At 44.2% G+C, this 21,027-nt stretch overlaps 1 protein-coding gene across 1 annotated transcript in view; it reads left to right on the plus strand.

Moving 5' to 3' along the window:
- The first annotated feature begins 2,561 nt into the window (after positions 1-2,561).
- The window catches only part of EFNB2 (ephrin B2), a 45,478-nt gene continuing 27,012 nt past the window's right edge, over positions 2,562-21,027 (plus strand). Inside the window, exon 1 of the mRNA XM_070408616.1 lies at positions 2,562-3,054. Within this exon, the coding sequence (XP_070264717.1) occupies positions 2,933-3,054 (122 nt within the window). The 5' untranslated portion in view covers positions 2,562-2,932. The remainder of the gene's footprint in view (positions 3,055-21,027) is intronic.

A 21,027-nucleotide genomic window follows, 5' to 3' on the forward strand; every position in this document is an offset into this window, starting at 1 on the left:
CAGCTTTGTCTTTTGTACATACGACTTTTTTTTTTTGCCTGGCATGACATATGATTTGAGGTGATGCTTTTAATTGCTGAAATTACTGTCTAAGCAGCAGTGAAACATTAGCATGTTGAAGTTGCTGCTGATGCTTTTCACGTAGTATATATAGCTAATTATTCATATTTACTGAAAGTTGATAAATGTTCACACAATCCAAAGTTATACAACAGGAATCTTGTGTAGAATTTTAATTTTTTGTCAAAAATAGGAAGTGAGTTTATACGTACATTTATATTTTTCTCAAGGTAAAATGCTGTGGACGTGAGAATATCTGATTTACTAAAAATGGAAGCTATGGTTATTTTCAGACAATGCAAATTTCCTTTATTTCCTCTAGTTAACTTGAAGAGAGGATGTAGGAGCTAAGAGGTCACAACTTAAACTTCACAATGTACGTTTGCTAAATAAAAACGTACTAAAATACTCACTTTTAGTTCTTTTAAAAGATCTTAAAGCTAGTAGCTTTTAAATAAAATTTTAAGAAATTTAAGAACATTTTAGAAATTTAAGAAATATATTTCTTGAATGCTTTAAGCTTATTAAAAACGACTTATTTTTACCCTTGTGAATTTGAATAATACTGCCTGTCCTTTCCTGTGTTTTTTTAGCCCTTCTGGAAATCTGCTGATTCCCTGGAATCGGTTTTACCGCCTTTGAGTCTTTTAAAAATTATTTCCTTGAGTTGAGGCTTAAAACTAGCATTGAATATAAAGTTTCCTCGAGTAAAGATCAACTTGGAATAATATGTTTTCACAACCTCGCGTATCCTAAATAACGTTTTCGATCTTAAACTAGCCTTTACTATTTTTTTACATGCCCTGTTGAAATATACATTAATTTATGGCTAATATTTCAAAAAAACCGAATACTTAATGCATCATACAAATCTTCAAATGTTAAAAACAAGGGTGAAAGCAAACTAGTATCTAAACACGATGTTTCTAACATTTTCTGTTTTAAATTTAGCTTTGCGGATAAGTTGGATAAAGAACTACAACTGTAGGAATACTGCTCAGTTCTTTGCATCTGAAACATTAAATTCTGGAGTAAACAGGGGGCGGGGGGTTGAAAGCATATTGAGGATATACGGCATAATTTTTTTTTCCAAACTGAACTGTACATCTGTACTGTGCCTAATTTCCTCCGTGTTCGTCAGCTCTTGGTCATTTAAGCAAGGTTGTCTTTTGGGCTCTTTCTGCGCGATTAGATGGAGGGGAAAAGTGGGGGTGGGGATGCTGTACTGGGTCGGGGTGGGTAGACAGACTATTGTGCTCTCGCACGCAGAGATGACAAACTGGCCGCTAGTGGGCGCTGTGGGTCCGTGGAAGTAGTCGACAGGGTGGCGCTTGTCCAAGTGGTTCTTTGGAAAAGCACTTCGCCAAGAACCCAAGTGAATTCCTGCCACCTCTCCATTTGGGCGCTATTTGATACCGTCACCCTTAAATTCCCAGCCACCTTGGGGAGGCGTGTGTCCCGGAGGCTAATTAGGGAAAAGTCCCGCGGCCGGCGACACTTCCTAGAAGCGCTGCCTTCGATGCTAAGCGAGGCGCGGAGGATGCAGGGCCAGGACGTCCACGCCCTCCATGTCTGCTGCCCCACCGCGCCCGGTCCCTGGGAATCATTTGGCAACTCAAGACTCCATTGACTTAGTCTGGGCCCCTGCTCACGTTTGGTACCAAAATCAGGTCTGAAACGCATCACTGAGAGGCCTGGTAGAGGAAGGGATGCGCGTGCGGGGTGGAGTCAGACCATACAGAGGGATCACTTCATTTAAAGAAGGAAGACGCACGGGGAAACGCACTGCCTTCGACTCTGTCGGTAAAGTTTCGCCCTCTACGTTGTCCCTCTTTCAAAGTTAGGACACTTGCCAGGCAATGAAGTCGCGACCTGGGAACTGGGACAGGTGACTCCTTGCAGTCCCCGCTTCCCACTCTCCCGGCCCGGCCCTGCCCGCGTCCCTGCCCCGCCTCTCGGGGGCTGCGCGGCGAGCAGCCGGCTCCTCTTCTTCGCAGACTTCCCTGCGCTCCGCTCGCGCTGCCGCCGGGGGCCGGGGGGCGGGGCTCACCTGTCAGCCGGCGCCCCGCCTGGCGGGGCCCAATGTCGGACGGGGGCGGATGACCGACGGGCCAGCAGCCCAACCAACAGGCGCGGCGTGCGGAGGACCAATGGGCTGCGCTGTGCGGGGCGGGGCCCCGCGTTTATAGCGCTCTGACAGCGCGCCGGCCGCGCTGACTCTCCTCGGCAGGGGCAGCTGCGCCGTCGGGATCTAGGAGCTGCGCGCAGAGCGGGTCCCAGCGCCCTCCCCGCACACAAAGGCCCGCGCGCGTCCGGCGCCCGCGGCTGGGACCCAGCCCCTTCTGCCTGCTCTGCAGGCTGAGAGCCGCGAGGAGTGGGGAGGCCCCCGCGCTCTGGAGACATTCCTCGCCGCTCTGCGTTCCGGGACATGGAATCGCGTCGTCGCGGCGCCCGCGCGCTCGGGCCACTGCCCGTCCTCCTGGATCTATAGTGCGAGGCAGCCCCGCTCGGGACGCAGTGCCCGCCACCCGCGCCCCGTCGTCTCTCCGCCTTTGTGTCCCGGCCGCGCGCCCTCCCTGCCGTCCCGCGCCCGACACCCTGGAGTCGCACGGGAGCCGGCGGTTCGAGCTGGGTCCGGCGGGGCGACCCGGAGCCCCGAGCCCGCCGCGCCGCCGCGCCCCGCGTGTGCGCTCCAGCCTCTCGCCGTGAGGGCCCCCAGGGGAGCGCTCCTGGCGTCGGTGACCGCTGGAGCAGCTCAGCGCGCCCCAGATCTGCCTGCCGTCTCCCCTTTTCTGCCTGGAGAATTAGGGCTTCCGGCCCGCACCCCACACCTCCGCGGTCCCGAGTGCGCGGAGCTGGGAGCGGCTTGGCCATGGCCGCGAGGAGGGACTCCGTGTGGAAGTACTGCTGGGGAGTTTTGATGGTTTTATGCAGAAGTGCGATTTCCAGATCGATAGTTTTAGAGCCCATCTATTGGAATTCCTCGAACTCCAAGTAAGTGGCGTCCGCGATCACCCTCGCCACCCGGGGTCTGCCGCGCCGCGCGGTCCGTACGAGAGAAAGGTCGGGCCGCGGAGCCTCAGAGCCTATTTCTGGACCCTCGGTCTCCCCCCGCCCCCCACCCTTAGCCCCCCGATTCCCGTCTCCCATCCATGCCACATTACACTGGGTAGAGTCTCCTCGCTCGGCTTTCTAATCCGAGCGCCAGCGCTCAGATGCTCCCTCCCCGCCTTCCTTCCCCATGGAGCTCCAGGGGGTTACAAAGCTCCTGGCGGCTCTGTGCCACGTCCGCAAAGGTGTCCGATGGCAATTGGACCCCTTCTTTTCGAGGTTGGAGAACAGGGCCACAGACAGGGCTGGCAGGCGCACAGGGGCTGGCGAGCTCTGGAGAGAGGCGGGGACGCCGCGCCCCCGACGAGCGCCCGAGCGCGGTGCGGGCCCGCGGGCGGGCCCCTGGCAGTGGGGCGCACCCCGGAGAAGGGAGCCGGTGGTCCCCGGGCCGCCCGTAGCGCCCCGGAGCCTGAGCGCCTCGGAGGCGCGCCGCCTGCCCGAGAGCGCAGGGAGAGCTCGCCAGCTCCGCGGGAGAACTCCAGGGGCGAGCTCACTGCTCCGCGTCCCATAGAGGGGCCTTAGGGTTTTCCTGGAGATCCCTGCACGCCGGCCTCTCTCTTCTGTTCTAAACCAGTGGCCATGGACTCAGTGCGGTCCGATAGCTGACTAGATTTTAAGGACGTTCGCTCTAAAAGCTTAAGGCCCTGCCCAGCCGACCTAGCTGAAGCCTTCACGCCTGGGGAGCCTGGGCTGGAATGGGGTCCTTAGAACCGACTTGCTGTTACCAAACGGTGCAGCCAGGAGAAAGCCAGGCCTCGTGGAGATTAACTTTCAGTGTGAGCTACCGGAGTACGTTTAGAATTTAGAAAAGGCGATCCATCGCTAAATATCTCCCAACTACTCGTCTGTGCACTCAGTCTTGCATATTACCTCATTCTCGGGATGCATTCTGAATCTTAGCCAAACATTTTACAGAACCATGGAATTTCAGCCTCGGGAAAACGATGGAGGCATTGGCTGTTTCCTGGAGTTAGCGTTTGAGATCAGAAGCAAAATCAATGGCCTAATTGAAGTTGAGCAAGTTGGCCGTGGATTTAGGAGTAAAGGGATGGGGGATTGATTTAGAACTCACATCTTAATTAAAGAATCATATCCACTCCTTTAAAAGTGGTCAACTTCAAATTCACCAACACGCTAACCCAGAAATTCCCAAAGACAAGGGCGAGGAACATCACAGCACTGAATCAGATCAAACACATTCATGCGCGATGCTGGCCGGCACTTCACAACACTGCTCACATCTAAAAGTTAATGCAACCCCCTTCCCTGTAGCCTCATCTTATATGGGCGTCTTTTTGTTGTTGTTCCTTTATAGAAGATACCGTATTTGCTGAGAAATTAGCGGCAGTAACATCTTTACGCCGATACGGAAGGGTGAGGCACCAGGTGGTGCCAGAAAGCGCCGGGCTCAGACCTGCTCACAGCAGCGGGTGTCCTCCAGCCCTGCGGGCGGGGAGCCCGGATGAGGCCAGCCAGTGCTCGCTTTGTGCCTACAGAGGTCACTCTTCCATGCGCAATGCTCGGCGCCAGACCTTACCTCTTCCCCAGGCTGCCTGCGCCGCTCCGCTGTGCACTTTCACTGATGTACAATCTTTGGGGGTTGATCCCCCCCCATCCTCATCGGGATTTAATATTTGTACTTAAATCTAGTTTAAAGAAATCCCCATTAACCCCTCCAGCGTTCAGCTCTCTCTCTCTCTTTCTCTCCCTCTCCTCTCTCTCCCTCTCCATATATATATATATATCTTTGCATTATTAGCTACTAGTTTGTGTGTATCTGGGAGGAGCATTAGAAATACCTACTTGGAAAAAAAAACGTAGAGCAATAATTATTTCAATGTAAGGTAGACATTAATAGTTCTTTTCCTAATGTGTGTGGGGGTGACTGCTATTTACTCACAGTCCTGATGATTGTTAGCATTAGTCTGTTTTTCCTAGCTGTGGTCACAGATTCAGAGACCTACTGGAGGCCTGCATTTTAGAGAAAGAAGCCCGCCTCCTTGCACTGCTGATGTAGCTGCTGGCTTGATTGCTCCAGTCCTCAAGAGTAGAATTTCTTTCATAGTTCTCATGATAATGGCTTGCCTGGGAGGACTGGGTAATTTGTCCCTGGAAAAGGTCTACTTAACAAAGTATGTGGCTCAATGCTAGCGTGAAAGGTCAGAAAGATTTCTTCCTGGAGGAATGAATAAAAACCCCTCATGTCACGGGTTCATTTTATTTGGGGAAGTTGCATATTTATTTCCAGAGAAAAGTTGGTCGGTCAGTGTGATGTGTAAGGAGGCAATCAAATGCAGTGAAGTTTCACATCAGTTCATATGAACTGGGGAACAACTCATTTGTAATGAAGCAACCATCAGTAATTAGATTTGTTTCATCTGGGGGTCAGCTTCTTTAGCAGGTGGTGGACATAGGGAGCATGCAGCAGCTGTTTGGAAGCAGAGTCCAGAAAATCCTTTGTAAATTCACTGTCTCCATAACTACTTGAATCACACTGTCTGCTGCTCCCGTCCCTGAAAGTGTATGCAGTAATTGAAAGAAGTTCTAGATACTGAAACACTAGCCCTGTTTGATTATTAGCATTGCATCCATGTGCTCTAGTAAAGTTGGTTTAGTTCTAGACATTTAGGTTGTTTAAGCAGTTTGTGTGTGTGTGCGTGTGTGTGTGTGTGTGTGTGTGTGTGTTAACCTTGGGAGAGAATAGCAAAACCTGGCTTTTTCATTCATTTCTAGTTAACATTTCAGTAGGACAATTTTTTCCAAACATGATGTTCTTGCCAAAATAAAATAGTGTTGTCTCTTTTTAAAAAGAATAAAAACATTGATTTCACTTGAGAGGAAGCAGGTCTGTTTTGGTATGGTATTATAGAATGAATTACACCAACTTTGTTGCAAATTTCAGTTGAGCATTAATTTCTTATGTCCAGGGGTGCTATTTCCTATGCACCACATGCTAGTTAGTTGACAAAGCATTTTGCTTTTCCCATGTCATTTTTCCTTACATAATACTAAATTCCTGATTTTGATTGACTTGATAGAAAAGAATGGCCGGATAATATCCAGATAACCTATAATACATGGGCTCCATCACAGTCAGGCTCCGAATAAATACAGACCTGTCAGAGATTGATAAAATAAACTACAATGGATAGTGCTGTTTAAACAGCCCATTCAATACCATATATAAGCCAGCCTGCCTTCCATTGTGCCTGAAATTCTTATTTTTGTAGATAAACAAATGCACATTCAGCACTGATTGAATAGCCCCTTGAACTATGCTCCACAGTTTGCGTTTGGGTTAATCTTGTCGGTTTTAATATAGAGAGAAAAAAGCACAAAGCGCCAGGGGTGGAATTGTTAGTGCTTTCACATCCACATTCCTCACGTTTTGTCAGGATGATAAACTGTAGGTAATGGACTGTCGTCGTTCCACCGGACAACTGAGCCAGAGAGAGCACAAAGACAGAGCTAAAGCGATATCTCACAACATGCTTGGTAGCCTTCTTTCAGACGAGAAGAGAATTTATTTGGGAATCGGGTGTCTAGGGACTGCACTTTCTAACCTCAGCAATTACAGCTTCAGCCTCAGAAATGGGAGCTGGGGGTTAAGATGATTTGTTAAGCACTTGGTTCTAAATCTTCCACAAAGCATAGCTGTTGACACTTGTCCAACCGATGCAAAGAAATGCAAATGACTTCAACATCCCTAAATGTTTCTGACTCCTAGGCTGAAAGATGAGGACAGGTGAATTAGGCATCTTTCCCAGGTCAGCTAAAAAATAAAAAAAATAAAATAAAAAAAAACTACAGATTGTTATGGCTTCTCCACATGGAGTCAGCTGAAGAATAATAATAATGGGTGTATTTCAATTAATTACCATAAAACCTCTTCTCTGTAAATTTACTGAGATAAATCCTTTAGTTGGTGGATCACCACCATAATTTCCTTCAAATGGAGCAACTAAATCTTTGTACCTTGCCTTCCACTGAAATGCACCAGGTAGCTCCCAGGAGGCTGATTCTGAACATCTACTTTAGAGCAGCATTTCCCAGTGTGTTCTAAGAGGAAAAGATGTGAGACCCCAACCTGACTGCAGTGATGCGTCATAGGAATGGGAGTGGCGGGGGAGGGAAAGACTAGACCCTCACCAGAAGAGAAAAAAAGTCTTAAAGAGGGATATTCCTTTAGCACTTTATGAAAACTTTATTCTTAAACTCTCCCATTGCAAATTGGACAAAAAAGGAAGCGCTCTTCTTTAAGAAATAATGATGAAAATGGTACTCCTGCCTGCCTAATCGCTGCCTTCATTTGCTGCTGACATAAAGAGCCTGTTTTTCAGGTCACTTATCATACATCTACATAGATTTGCTTATGAGCTCACCCTTTGTGTGGAGGAGTAGAGCCTTAAATAGGAGTGTTCGACTGTTTAAAATATTTTGATTAAAATATGCAGAACCCATAGAACTATAAGCTTCTAGTTAGGAATTAGGTCTTTCAGGGAAGAGCCCCCCCCCCACCTTTTTTTTTTTTTTTTTTTTTTTAAGGGGAGGAATTAGAATGGGGCTGGGAGAGGAATATAAGAAAAGCAAAGAAGGAAGGATAGCGAATGGGACAGTGTTCCGAACAGCTTGGAAAAACTCCTGTGGCTTCATTGTCTCTCTCAAGCCAAATAATACAAAGACATCAGCAATTCAGCCCTTCTCCCATGATGGAAAATGTAAACCGTTGACATGGCTCCCCTGTTTAACTTGTTTAATTCTCATTTTAAATTCAGTACTATACTGGCCGTGTGAACTCTGAAGATTTCTTTTGTAATCCATTTTGTAGTTCCGAATCAAAAACAAAGTGAAAGGGTCTGACACAATTTGCTTTTATTTTTAGGCAAATCAACCCTGGTCATAGTTAATAAGGGGATTACAACCCAGACTAGGTCTTTACAGATGTAATGTAAATCAAGGGCAGAGTATAAAGAAACTGATCCCCTTTGATTGAAGTATGGTAAAAAGGCATAGAGAAACTAGCAGCAGTAATCTGATTGTATGGCAATAAAACCACCATTTTCTGTCTTTCAGATAAAAATAATGTGGTAAATCCATGCAGTTCATAAGATGTAAAGGCAGATAAAGGGTGAAGCCATGGCAACATATAGATTAGCTTGATGTTGGAAATGACACGTCTCTGAAAAGGGTGTAGAAACGGAGGCCCTTGCTCCAGGCTGTTGCCTATTATGTGAGAACCACACAGACTTGGAAACTCGGATTAGAAAGTATGAAAGCCCTACTTGTGGCCTGGGACGGTGAAAGCAGGAAAGAAAAGCTGCTCAGTTCTTGCTCATTGGTGGCAGATAATATGGCAAAGGTAGATTTCATTGACTGCCTTTTTGAGAGATTGAGATTGGGGCTGATTAAAACTTCAGATCACTGCAGTTGTGAAGGCCTGCAAGATTTTCCTTTTTAACTCCTGGCCTAACAGCGGCAGCCATTCTGTAGGATTAACTGCACTTGGCGGTCCCTGCCTTAATCTATTTGGGCTTCAGGCAGGGGCATGCTGGCAGGGAACAGAGACCAGAGGGGAGAGGTAGGGCTGGAGTTATCGCAAAAGAAAACAGAGACCTTTTGATTTCAGCCTTCTCCCAGACCCTGAGCCATCAAGCGCAGAGCGGGAGAAGAAAAGGTAAACATTATGTATTGTCCCTCTCCCTTAGCCAGAGAGCTCTTCTCTGAGTTTTGTCCTTCCCACCCTAGAAAAAATAAATAAATAAATAAATTATATATATAATAATTATATATATATATATAAAAGGGGGAATTTAGTTTTCATTCCAGTCAGTAGTAATCCGATGGGCTCTCTCTAGGTGATATTTTACTCATAAATTCGAGTTTTAACCTTTGAGTCCAATGGGATAGGCACCCTTCATGTAAATAAAAGGCTTGTAAACATGTTAGCTCTGCCCAGCTTTAACGTTAAATACAATAACAACAAAATCGTCATGCTGTTGTATCTTAATTGCCCCCTGTACCGAGCAACCTTGTAAATAAGCTGTACTTTTGTGTTTGCCTTCCACACTTTCCATTTTAGTCATTAAACAAAATAAGCCATTGAAGCCGTGATTGGGTTACATGCAGAGTGACATCTGCAATTGGGTCAAGCCAGAAAGGAAATATTTGCTTTATTGCCTCCTCTTTGGCGTTGAAGAAAAGTTTCAGCAGTTCCTTAGGAGAGTCTGAACTCTTAAGACATTGACAATACTGAACGCTACAAACGCCCCCAGTGTCTTTCCTGATGGAGTGGCTGGCTCAAGGGGATTCGGCGCTGTTTTCCTTACAGCTACATGGGGCCTTTCTAGACTAACACATTCTGTGAGTAGAAGATCTGTGAAGATCTTCATTAATCCCAAATATTCTATTTCAGACCCATTTCATTGATTTTATTCCTAATTCTCAGACAGCTGACTTGACCATCTGTCTTGGGCTGTAGATTTATTGCATTTGTTGCCTGTTTTTCTGTTCATTATTATGTGCCTGTCATAGATTACTAGTAAAACCATTTTTTTAAATGATTGCACATAGACCTGCCAAAGCCAAGGCCTACTGCTTTACCTTCCTCTCTAACTTAATTCAGTAATCCATATCCAAAGATCCATTGCGCTTGTCTGGATTCATCACACAGAAGGGACACCCCCTAATTTACAAGCTGGTCACATCCAAGCACCTTGCATTCTACATTTGACAATGATTGCTAATGGCCCATTCAGCTAAAGTATTTGCTTGTTAACAGGGAACAGAGCATGATAAATGTCCAGCAAGCTTGCGGCCTCCTTCAGCTTTTCAGTTGCAGACTGGTGCATATTTATGGCAGGCAGATGACAAAAGAAGAAGCTGAATTGCCCTGGCCCCCAGCTTTCTATGAGGACCAGGGTTAAAGTGATTAGAGAAATGATGCAGGAAAAAGCCCTGCCACTTGTTTAGTAACTAACCATCATTCGACGGCTAGGTTTGTTCTACCTGCTCTGAACATATTTCAGAAGTGTTACACGTAAGAATGGTCAAATCTGGCTCACCAGTAAAAAGAATAGGTGATCAATTATGAAATGTTTTCCGTGCCCACTGAATGCCAGGTAAACCTATTTCTGTTGCTCCTGCAGCAAATCAGCAGTGGCGCTTTATTTTCCTTTTCACATATAAATTCAAACATGTAATTCTAGTCCACAGCATTTTGTGACAGATGAGTGCATGCTTGCTGTTTTCAAATAAATAACATAGTAGGAGAATGCTCCATTAAAGAAAAACAAGTTGTTTCTGCCCTTAGTAACTCTCTAAAGAAAACATAGAGAAACTTGGCAGTAGTGAAGTATTAATAGTTCGCTATTTTCTTTCTCTAAAGCATGGATGGATAAACGCGCTGACTATACCCAGTAGTGGGCAGACATTCTGAACACTGGGAATGAAACACTGGTGCTCTGCCTTGCTCTGAAAACTTTGCAGGCGCTGGAGAGGCTGCATGCTTTCTGTATGAAACTATTAAACAGTTCAGTTCATTTTCTCCATTTAAGTTTGGTTGCATCCGATTTTCACTATAGGCCAATACTTGTGTCATTCATCCAATACTTGCCAGTTCAGCACCTATAGCACCTGAGGCATTACTCTGTTATTTTTATGGATGGATTACTCCTCTATCACCCCAGAATAGGTACGAGGGCTACCCACCTTTTTTGAAACCGGAGTGTCAGTGTGTGTTTGTGTTGGACAAAAACACGTGACTATAGACAGTCCTGGGCTTCTGCTTGTTTGGTAGGGGTGTACATTGGGGTGAGGGGGGTGCAACTCCCTACCTTCTGCTTATTCCACTGTAGCTCCACAGCCTGCACTCCCTGCAGGATACTAAGCTCTACGCATCTCAGACTCTCTGACCTACAGGGCCAGGGTGTCTGAAATGTCTCCTCCAGCTTCTCTTCAGCCTCTCGTGTTCCAGCCTGGGAATCTGAGGCCCGGCGTGGTTTCACCACCGGATGAAATGCTTCTGAATCTGGCCTGAAAACGTTTGCCCTGAAGACGAACTGCCATAATAGTGAGTGAGGCTGGGCTAATTATGTTCAAGGCCAGCTTAGAATGTTTATCAACCTGCAGAAGAGATTAGAATATGTCAGTTTTCAGTTAACTGCCAGAACTATATTTGGGGTACATCTTGGATAAAAACAAATATTCCCAAACCCCACTTTGTCTGTGGGAAAATGGATCTTTATTATAAAAACCTGCCCATAAAGTTCACAGTTTCCCCTGGGTGAGTGTCCTCTCTCTATGATGTAGCAGATCAAACATCATTTCTTTAAATGTTTTCTCTGTAATCCCACAGCAATTTAGTTAAATACCCAGGGCATAGGAAGATCGGTTTATGCTGCACTGTCATGATTCACATGCAAGTCTTAATCCCCTTTATTGCCACCCTCCCCATCCCTACAAGGCAGGGACAAGAATGGTTTAATTTCATCATTATCTATGGGCTAGCATTGACATCCAGTAAGTATTGGTTGAATGAACAGACACAATCCAAATGTATGTTTATGGCTGCCTCCTTTGTATTAACATATCACCTGCTACTGGCGCTCTATCTTTAGACCAAGGGCTCTAGTCTAGAACGTTAAGGCTTCAGAATCTCTGGAGGGCTTGTTAAAACAGGACTGCTGCCACCCTGCCCCCCCCCCCAGTTCCGGATTCCTGAGGTCTGAATGGGACTTGAAACTTACATTTCTAACCAGCTCTCAGTTGATGCTGATGCTGGTCTGAGACCACACCTTGAGAACCTTTGCCTTTGAGCAAACTTTTTGGAAAACTATTCAACATTAGGTCATCGTCCTCTGAAAGGCTGTTTTAGGATCTCTGAAGAAATCTGTGGCCCTGCCTCACTGCTGTGTGCCCCCATTTTTGCCTCTTGGAGGCTATAAGGGATCATCTAGATCAGGGGTAGGGAGCCTTTTTTCTAGCAAGGGGCCGTTTGGGTATTTATAACATCATTCGAGGGCCATACAAAATTATCAACTTAAAAATTAGCCTGCTATATTTGCTCAAACATTTCATTAACTCACCCCTAAGGCCTTAGCAGGGCCAGACCAAATGATCTAGAATCTAGATCATTGACGGTGGATAATTCCTTGATTTATTCAACAAGTATTTATGAACTGTGAGGTCTATTACTACACTCTGAGAATACAAAGAACAATCTCTACCCTCAAAAGATTTACATCCTAAGGGGAGTGGAGGGACTCCTGGAGGGAGCAAAGGCATTTTGTGCTGTGGTGCCTGGGACTGTGTGCATTGGGGACACAGAGAAAGGCAGTGGTGTTCATTCCGGAGGGGTGTCCAGAAAAGCAGCCCCGGGGAAGGGAAACTGAGTCTAGAGAGAAAGCCGGCATCTGAAAGCAAAATACACAGTAGATGTCTGCAATAAGCAACTCAAAGTAATAACATTTCAGCTATGGGAGCTGTGTATCTATAAAGTGTACATCTGCAAACACCTACATTATTTTATCAGAGCATAACTCAGAGACAGAACCCACAAACGAAACAAATCGACCGTGTGGGAGAGTGAACCCAATGCTTATTCAGCTACCTTATTAATATGATAATTAGCAGTATCCTATTTCAAAAGGCTTGTGTTGATCATGGAAAGGTCAGGCAATTTGATTTAGCAAAGACAACCAGGTAAGTGCTCTTTTAGTTGAGATCAGAGTACATGCTTTTGGAATCTGGCTGTGTGAGCCCAATCCCAGTTTAGTTCATTTTTAGCTGTGAAACTTTGGAAGCAGTATCCCCTATGTGTCTCTCAGTTGTCCTGTCTCTAAAATGGGAATAATTATCTAATAGTACTGAATAAAAGAGTAATAAAGTTGTGGTCAGGATTTAAAGAGCTTATTTAGCTTTGTGCTTGCCACAATGAGCCAATAGATGTCAGCTATTGTTAATTAAAATTAATTGAATATCTACTGTGGGCCTAGCTCTGGTTCAATTTGCCTTTCACATACAAACGCAGAATAAATGAAAGTAAAATGTTAATAAAAATTTTCACGTGGCACTTGCACCTTTTATAGGCTCTGATGTTCCATTGTGGCTTTTTAGCTGCCAGACTTTTAAACATTCTTTAAGACTTTTCTGTTCTATGAAGCACCTTTAATTTCCCTTCTACTACCAAAATTGGATACTCTCTTTTGTGCTTTCTACCCCTGATGCTTTGTTGTGACATTCATAGCGCTGGCCCCACTTCTTCAACTTCACCAGAGAGGGAGGAGGGTCTGTGCAGAATTCACTTTGTGTGTTTTACTGCATGTACAGTAAGAGATTGGGTTGTTGAATAAAAACACATTCAGCCTGTAGGGAGGGCAGTGTAGCATTTAATATTAAAATGGTATTTCTTATTTAGAAACCTACTTACCTGGTGGGCATAGTATATTTTATTGAACAGGGTTGCATATAGCTTACTATGTGCCCGCTGCTGTTCTAATTGCTTGACCAATGCATTCAGCTGTCATAGTAACCATCTGAGTGGTGCTTTTATGATTCCCATAGTACCAGTGGGGAAACTGAGGCACAGATTGGTTAATTATCTTGCCCAAAGTCCTATAGCTAATAAGTGCTACAGTGTGCACTTGAACCTGATTACTCCGGTTCCAGAACCTCTCCTACTTCCCTGCCTCTCTTTCTTATGCTGTGGCATGGAATAAATAGAAATTGTGTACTAAATTATGTGTTTGCTCAAAGCAGTACACACAAGGTACATAAAAGGAAAGTTTTGGGTACAACTCTTTCCTTGTCCATCTTGACGTATATTCTCTCTCTGGTGGGCATGCGATTCTAAATTGATCCTTTAAGTCTTTGACATAACAAGGTTGTGGCCAGTGGGGACTAGTTATGAAAGTGTATAATATTAAGGCACTTAGTGGGTATCACTCCTTTAATATCTGCTTGTTTGTTTGCTGGGAGAAAAAGTCAGATTTCCTAGGAGAGTTGCATTTGGTTCTATGCGGAGTGTGTGTCAAGCTAAGGAGATAGTATGACATCTTTTTTAGAGTCTAGTCACAATTAAATGCCATTTTATTTTGGATTTTGGGAGCGGTGCCAGCTTCCAGCTTGTCAGAGCTGAGAAGACTCAAATCAAGTCCAGGCCTATTTCTACAGCAAACTGGGATTCTGGCGTCTTGCCTGTGGATTCATTCAGTATAGCCCATCTGGCTTTTGATGTTCGGCAAGTTTTGAGCCGTTTGTTTCAGGAAGCCGGGTGGCAAGTATTGGTGAGCCTGGGGTTCTCTTGACTCGGGATTGAGCCTCCCCGGATGGCATTTCCCTGGGACTTATCATCTGCTTATACCTATAGAACGAGCAGCCAGCAGGAGGGCCAAATCACCAGATCTTTATTTCTTTTAGAGAGCCCCAGGGCATCCTCTTATCTCCTCCTGTCCGATTGCCTTCCTTTTAGTTCAGGAGCAGCTGAATACCTTAGTGGATTTAACTTTGGGGGTGTTTTGTTTTTTGGTCAAGGTAATGCCAGGCCGCTTGTGGTGACTGAGCAGGAAATATATTGTCCACAGGATTACAATGGCACATCATTCACATGCTTCTAGGATACACAATTTTGGGGTAATCTTTAGGGAAGTCAGTAGTAACCCGATTGGTTTTATTCTTTTCGCACATTAGCAGGGCAGACCTGGCTGTTGTGTAACCTGTCTGGCTTCTCTTCCCTCTTTCCCACTCTCTGGGCTGTCACCAGGCTATAGAAGGTGCAGGAAAATGTCTCCTGTCACATGCCCACCTCCCACCTATCCCTGACCCTGCTCTGGAGCCGGGAAGGAGGAAGTATTCAGGAGGCGGCTATAAAGCGATTATGCACAGCCTTATAAATTGTGTTGCTAGCCTTATTATGCTTGGCTGGCAAGAAAAATCTCATCTTACATCAAGAGAAAACGAAAAGAATTTTTGTCTCTTCTTAAACCTTACTTACTAAAGTATTCATTCTTTATTTACACTGACACCTATTGGCCTCCCATTCTATACCAGGCACTGGGAGGACAGGGGGCGGAGGTCCAAGAGTAAATGCAACAGGCTGAGTCCTAGAGGCACACTTCAGCTTGGAGAGCAGGCACTGGCCGCCTCTGGTGTGCCCACCCTTTCTTTCAGAGCCGTTTGCCCCACCAAAGTTTCATTCACCCATAAAACATGGGTGAACTGTTTTTCTAAATAGGCAAGATTCTTTAAAATAAAAATAAAAAAGTGATGATGGGCATGAAAGGGATGGGAGGGGTTGATAGAAAAAGATACACCCAAATTCTAGGCTGTGATATGGCTATGTGCTAAGGCCTTAATTCCATTCCTTTGAGTTCTTAACATGCCAACCCACCCCTGGAATGATTTACGCGTGCCTTTCATCCCTGTGATTTTCCCACTCGGGTAGATGATCACATAGATCTCCACGCTTCTGTCTAAACCAACAGAGAACCGGCTGGAAATGCCCTTTAAATTTCTTTCTCTATGAAAGGCATTTTTCTTTCTGGGGCCTCACCTATAAATAACGCGAGTTCCACCTTCCTTTATAGACTCTGGCTAAAAGCATGGTTTGGAACAAGACCGTGCAGGTGCAAACAGCTTACAGTTGGGAAAGAAGCTTGTACTGTCTCTTGCCCTCTCAGGGTTGTGAAACACCTGTTTCAATAATGGAGCCAGCGTGGTCAAGCCAGCATGACAAAGGTTGGCCTTAGTGATTCACTCTCTCCTTCGTTTTCCCACTGCAGTGTTGCATCCCAGGCATTGCATTCAAGTTCCTCGGTGTGACTTTACCTGACAGTCAGTGCAGCATTCATGGCATGATTTTCTTTTTCGGGAAGTTTTGAAGGAGGGGGTGTTTTAGAGCCACGGGTCTCTGTGAACTGTGAAAAGAAAACAATGATATCTGTGCATCACACACTTAAAGTTTGGCTCATAGATGAAGGTACCTTTTTTAACCTCAGCTTGCGATAGGCTGTCCTATCGTGAATGGCAAATTTTTATGACAGTGAAAATCGTGGTGTGGATAAAAGTGAAGTAATGACTTGGGTTATTTTCCTGCAAGAAAATTTAAGCTATGAGAATATTACCTTTGAGGATTTAAAAATAAAATTTATTCTAGCCACCAGTGTTTTGAGCATTATATCACAAATAAAAGACAAGATTAACATCAGAAGGAGTCAGTTTTCATTCAATTGTGCAGCATTGTAGGCTGTGAAATTTAATCTTATTTTGACTTGTATGGTAATTGCAGAATGACAGAGGGAAATGGATTAAGTTTAAATAAAAGTATACACATCAGCACGCACAGACTGTTAAATGCAAGTGGAGGTCACTGGGCCAAGAATGTATTGCAGATTAGAATTTTATAAGTAAAACTTTCCTGTGGACTAGTTGAATGCTTTTTTCAAGTACATGCACAGATGAAGAGGCACAAGTACTGTAGCGCCTCACCTTGAAGAGTTGCTAAACTGGTTTACGGGCCTATAGGCTCACAGTGCACTTGAATTCCTGTGCTTCTCATCTTTCCCTTTCTTGAAAAGATTTTGCTTGTCATTGGTGTGAAGTCTGAAATGCACACCCCTCCTCTTAGTTCTCGGATTTATACCACGTTAATGGTCCCAAATTGTATAGCCTGCTTTTATGCCCCTTTTCTTTTCCTTGAATACATCAGGTTCATGTTGCAGATAATATTTGTTTCAGAAAAGTGTGAAAGAAGGGGCACCTGTGAAAACAGACAATTGTTCCAGCACACATACACATTCGAATTAAAGCAGAAAATGTCCATTACAGCCTCCAGTTACCACCTTGTTTCTTGGAGGTTTAAAGCCACGGAGGTGGTAGTGGTACACTCACTGGAAGTTTTAAGGTAATTATTTGTGGGATCTGGTAACCTAACTATTTGTGGGATCCCAAGCAGTGGGATCTGGTAACCTAATTCCGTATAAACCTGACACCCAGTTGCTACACCGCACTATCTCTCTGGTTTCAGAATATGTTTGTAAAGAAAATTGTCCTGATGTTAAAGTGCAAAAGGGGGCAGTAAAGTGCTATGCACAAAAAAGGAAAAAAATTTCCCCAAGTATTTCTTATGGCCGATATTGCCTAAGTCTTTTGGGGGGCCCTGTTTTTATTTATTCATTTATTTATTTTATAACAAACTCTCCTGTTTGGGGCTTTTAGAAAAATATCTTATTAAGCAGTAGCAGCAATCTAGCATTAAATGAAAGTAATACAAGACTGAATATCCTGCCTGTTTATGAAATGTGCCATCAAATTCACACACTCATGAACGTGTCCTTCTGCCACGGTGTTTCTATTCCCCAAGTGCATAGAGCATTTCTGAAAGGAATCTTGGGCTTCTGTGTTAATCCTATTCTATCTCCCTATAGACTGCAAGGCCCAAGTGCATGGTGAAGTTACGGGTCAAGGGCTTGGGCTTACCTAGAGCAGCGTGCATCTTTTGTCAGCAGGTAACTGGACAGACCAGCCAGTTACAGCAAAGCAGCAGAGTGCTTTTCCTCATTCGGAATCTCAGACTCACCCAGTTTATGAACTGACTGCTCTGCCTCCCTGCAGCCTTTGACATTTAAGTAAAATGAAAATCGAAAGCATTTTATGGGAAACGTGCGTGTTTTCTAAAATGTGGTAAAAAGACAGAACCTTGATTTGTGAATCAGTCTACTTTATGATACGCTGTGATTTTTGGTACGTCAACTGCTAAGGTAAACCTGTCCCTAAAGTTCCTGAAGCTGGCATTCCGCGTCCCTGCACTGTTAGCCAACTCCCAGATTGGTGCAGTTCAGTGATGAAGCTTAAATTCTGTCTATCCCATATGTTTTTTTGTGTGTGTTTGAATGAACTAGTGCATTGCATAGTAGCTGTTACAACAGCTTTTGTGGACTCAAAAACGGATTGGTTAAATAGATCCCAATTCAGACTATAATAACTTTTTTAAAAAATTGATTTTAAAGAGGGAGGAAGGGAGAGAGAGAGAGAGAGAGAGAGAGAGAGAGAGATAGAGAGAGATAGAGAGAGAAATATATCTCGTTGCTTCCTGGCAGGGAATTGAACCCGCAACCTTTCAGTGCACAGGATGATGCTTCAACCAACTGCCAGGTCTATAATGACTTCTTTTCAGTTAAGTTTTCTAAGGAATTGCGTCAAAAATTGAAGAGTCTACAGGCTTTAAATATTTTTAATGCTTATTTTAAAAGCCAGAGTTATGAAAGCTTGCTCAAGAAATGATAGTTTGTTCTTTGAAACTGTACAAAAATAATGTTCCAATCTGATCACAAAATCATGTAGTGTTTATTGCAGAAACTTTTGGGAAAAAAACCCAGACAGCTAAACATTAGAGTATAAAGCATATACTCTGATGATATAATTTTGAAATGAGAGGAAAAATAAAAGCAATACTCCACGAAAGAAGTAATTATTTACTTCTGATTCCAGTTCTGCTTGGCAGTTCGCTCCAGAGACAGATCGTCCCGAGTAGATCTCCTGTCCCCACAACGTGCACGTTGGCAGGACTGGCACTGGTCCTGTTACATGATGGCTTTGGGTCTGAGCTGACACTTTTTAAATTAGAAACTCCGTTGTCATGTCTGGTTGGAGGGGCTTTGCCTGATCCAATCATTTGTTAGGTCGCAGACACTGGTCATTCTGGTCAATATGTCTTTATTTTCATCTCTTTTATTCTGCATCGGCTTTATATTTTTGCATTTGTTACAGCATTTTGATTTGCCCTTGCTCACATGGTAGTTTGGCATATTTATTGCTTTCTTTGAAAAGACCCAGCTCTTTCATATTTCATGTCTATTTTCACAGACTTAGTATCAGGATCAAAGGGGCCATTCAGTCATTTGGCTGTTCTTCTAGGTGAACCTCGAAGAAAAGTGGAAGAAGTCTTTGAATGGTTGTCCTGAGGTGAATGTGTTATGGTCAGAGCAAGGCAGGAGAGGGTAGGAGAGAAAAGAGAAAGGGAAAGGGGGCACCCGCAGGTGGCTGGGAAGTGCAATTGTGGTTCCACTACAGAGCTATCCCCAAGCACCTCAGCTCCTGGCTTCCCAGGCATCCTCTCGTTCCATCCAGCCAGGTTCAGAAGTCAACGGGGCAATAGAAGAACCCAGGCTTGAGATCACAACTTGTGGTGTTCTGCTCTATCCAAGAAAATTTCGTGTCACAATCCCTAAACTCCTAAGTGGCTGGTTTATGCTTTAAATGCATTGTGCTAGCTTTTTAAACAAGCATGGGTTCCTAGAGTGGATTTAAACTTTAAAGAATACCATGTTACACAATGTCTGTATTGTAAAAATAATTTCTCCAAAGATGAAGTTGAAATGTGTAATTTAGATTATTAGAGATCTAATTTAGATTATTAAATATTAATGTCTAATTTAGGTTATTAGATTGATTCAAAGTATTCCCCAGGGAAGAATTACAGTCTGGTTTTCAGAGTAACTTTTAAAAACTTGGATTAAGTTCAATAGGGAATCAGAAGATAAAAACATACATGGAATCATTTCATTTCGGGCAGGTTACATGTGGAACCCTACTTCAGGTGTCCATTTTATTCCACATTATACTGTGTCTATACTCTGTTTGATCCAAAGTCATCACATTTATTGTCTTGCTTGGGAATGATTCATTGGGGGGAAAAACACAGGAGTTGCCTATTTCTGCTCAGCCCGCCTCACTCTCATAGCATGGAAGCCCTTCCATGAGAAGCCATAGCACCAATGTCCGGGAAACAGTGCTGAGTCCCGGGTCTCCCGATGTGGAGGCAAATCCGGCTTCCCCCTCTCAGGAAGGCAGCAAGGTGACTGCTCTGCCCTTACGTAGCCTGGCTCAGAGAAGAAACTGGCCTGACAGTGTTCTCTCTCCTACGTAGGACATGAAGCACTATTGATTTTCTTTGTCCTTTGGCTTAATAAAAACAACCTCACCTGTGTGATACGTATTATAATATGGGGCTTTTCCTCTGTGCTCCTTCTGGTTACAAGATGAACATTATTTCATCACACAAAAAGAAATCTATATTTGACTTCCACTCTGGATAGCCAGTTTAGTCACTTAAAATGAGCCAGTTGTCACCATCATAGTTGTTTTTGACACATCCTAGGTCAACAGAAGTGTATTATTGAATATTGCAAAATATTTGGGGAAGTTTCTTTTGGTTTTTGGATACCTTTTGGCTCGTGGCCTCTAGGGGAAGGCAGGGATACCAGATTGCTGCCCTCATGAGCTGTGGTCTCTGGTTCTCTTACCTCAGAAGCAGCCTCGGCTTTAGGCACAACCAAAGTGATTGGCATGGAGCTAGACCAGTGGTTCTCAACCTTCCTAATGCCACACCCTTTAATACAGTTCCTCATGTTGTGGTGACCCCCAACCATAAAATTATCTTCATTGCTACTTCATAACTGTAATTTTGCTACTGTTATGAATCGTAATGTAAATATCTGATATGCGGGATGTATTTTCATTGTTACAAATTGAACATAATTAAAGCATAGTGATTAATCACAAAAACAATATGTAATTATATATGTGTTTTCCGATGGTCTTAGGCGACCCCTGTGAAAGGGTCATTCGACCCCCAAAGGGGTCGCAACCCAAGGTTGAGAACCACTGAGCTAGACGGAGGTGCTTGCAAGCTTGTGTGCAGACTGATTTTCTCTTGATTTCTTTTAACTTTATGGCTTGGCTGTGAAAAGCTCAATTTAAGAAAAAATTCATTTCACAAACCAGATTTATGCTTTCATGTAATGCAGTAAGAACCGAAAAGTGTGCAGAGAAAGGGGGCTTTTCCTGTTGTGCCTGGTGTTT

This window comes from Myotis yumanensis, unplaced genomic scaffold, assembly GCF_028538775.1.
Source record: "Myotis yumanensis isolate MYYU_CA2020_CCGP unplaced genomic scaffold, mMyoYum1.0.hap1 SCAF_3, whole genome shotgun sequence".
In the NCBI taxonomy this organism is placed as follows: Eukaryota; Metazoa; Chordata; class Mammalia; order Chiroptera; family Vespertilionidae; genus Myotis; species Myotis yumanensis.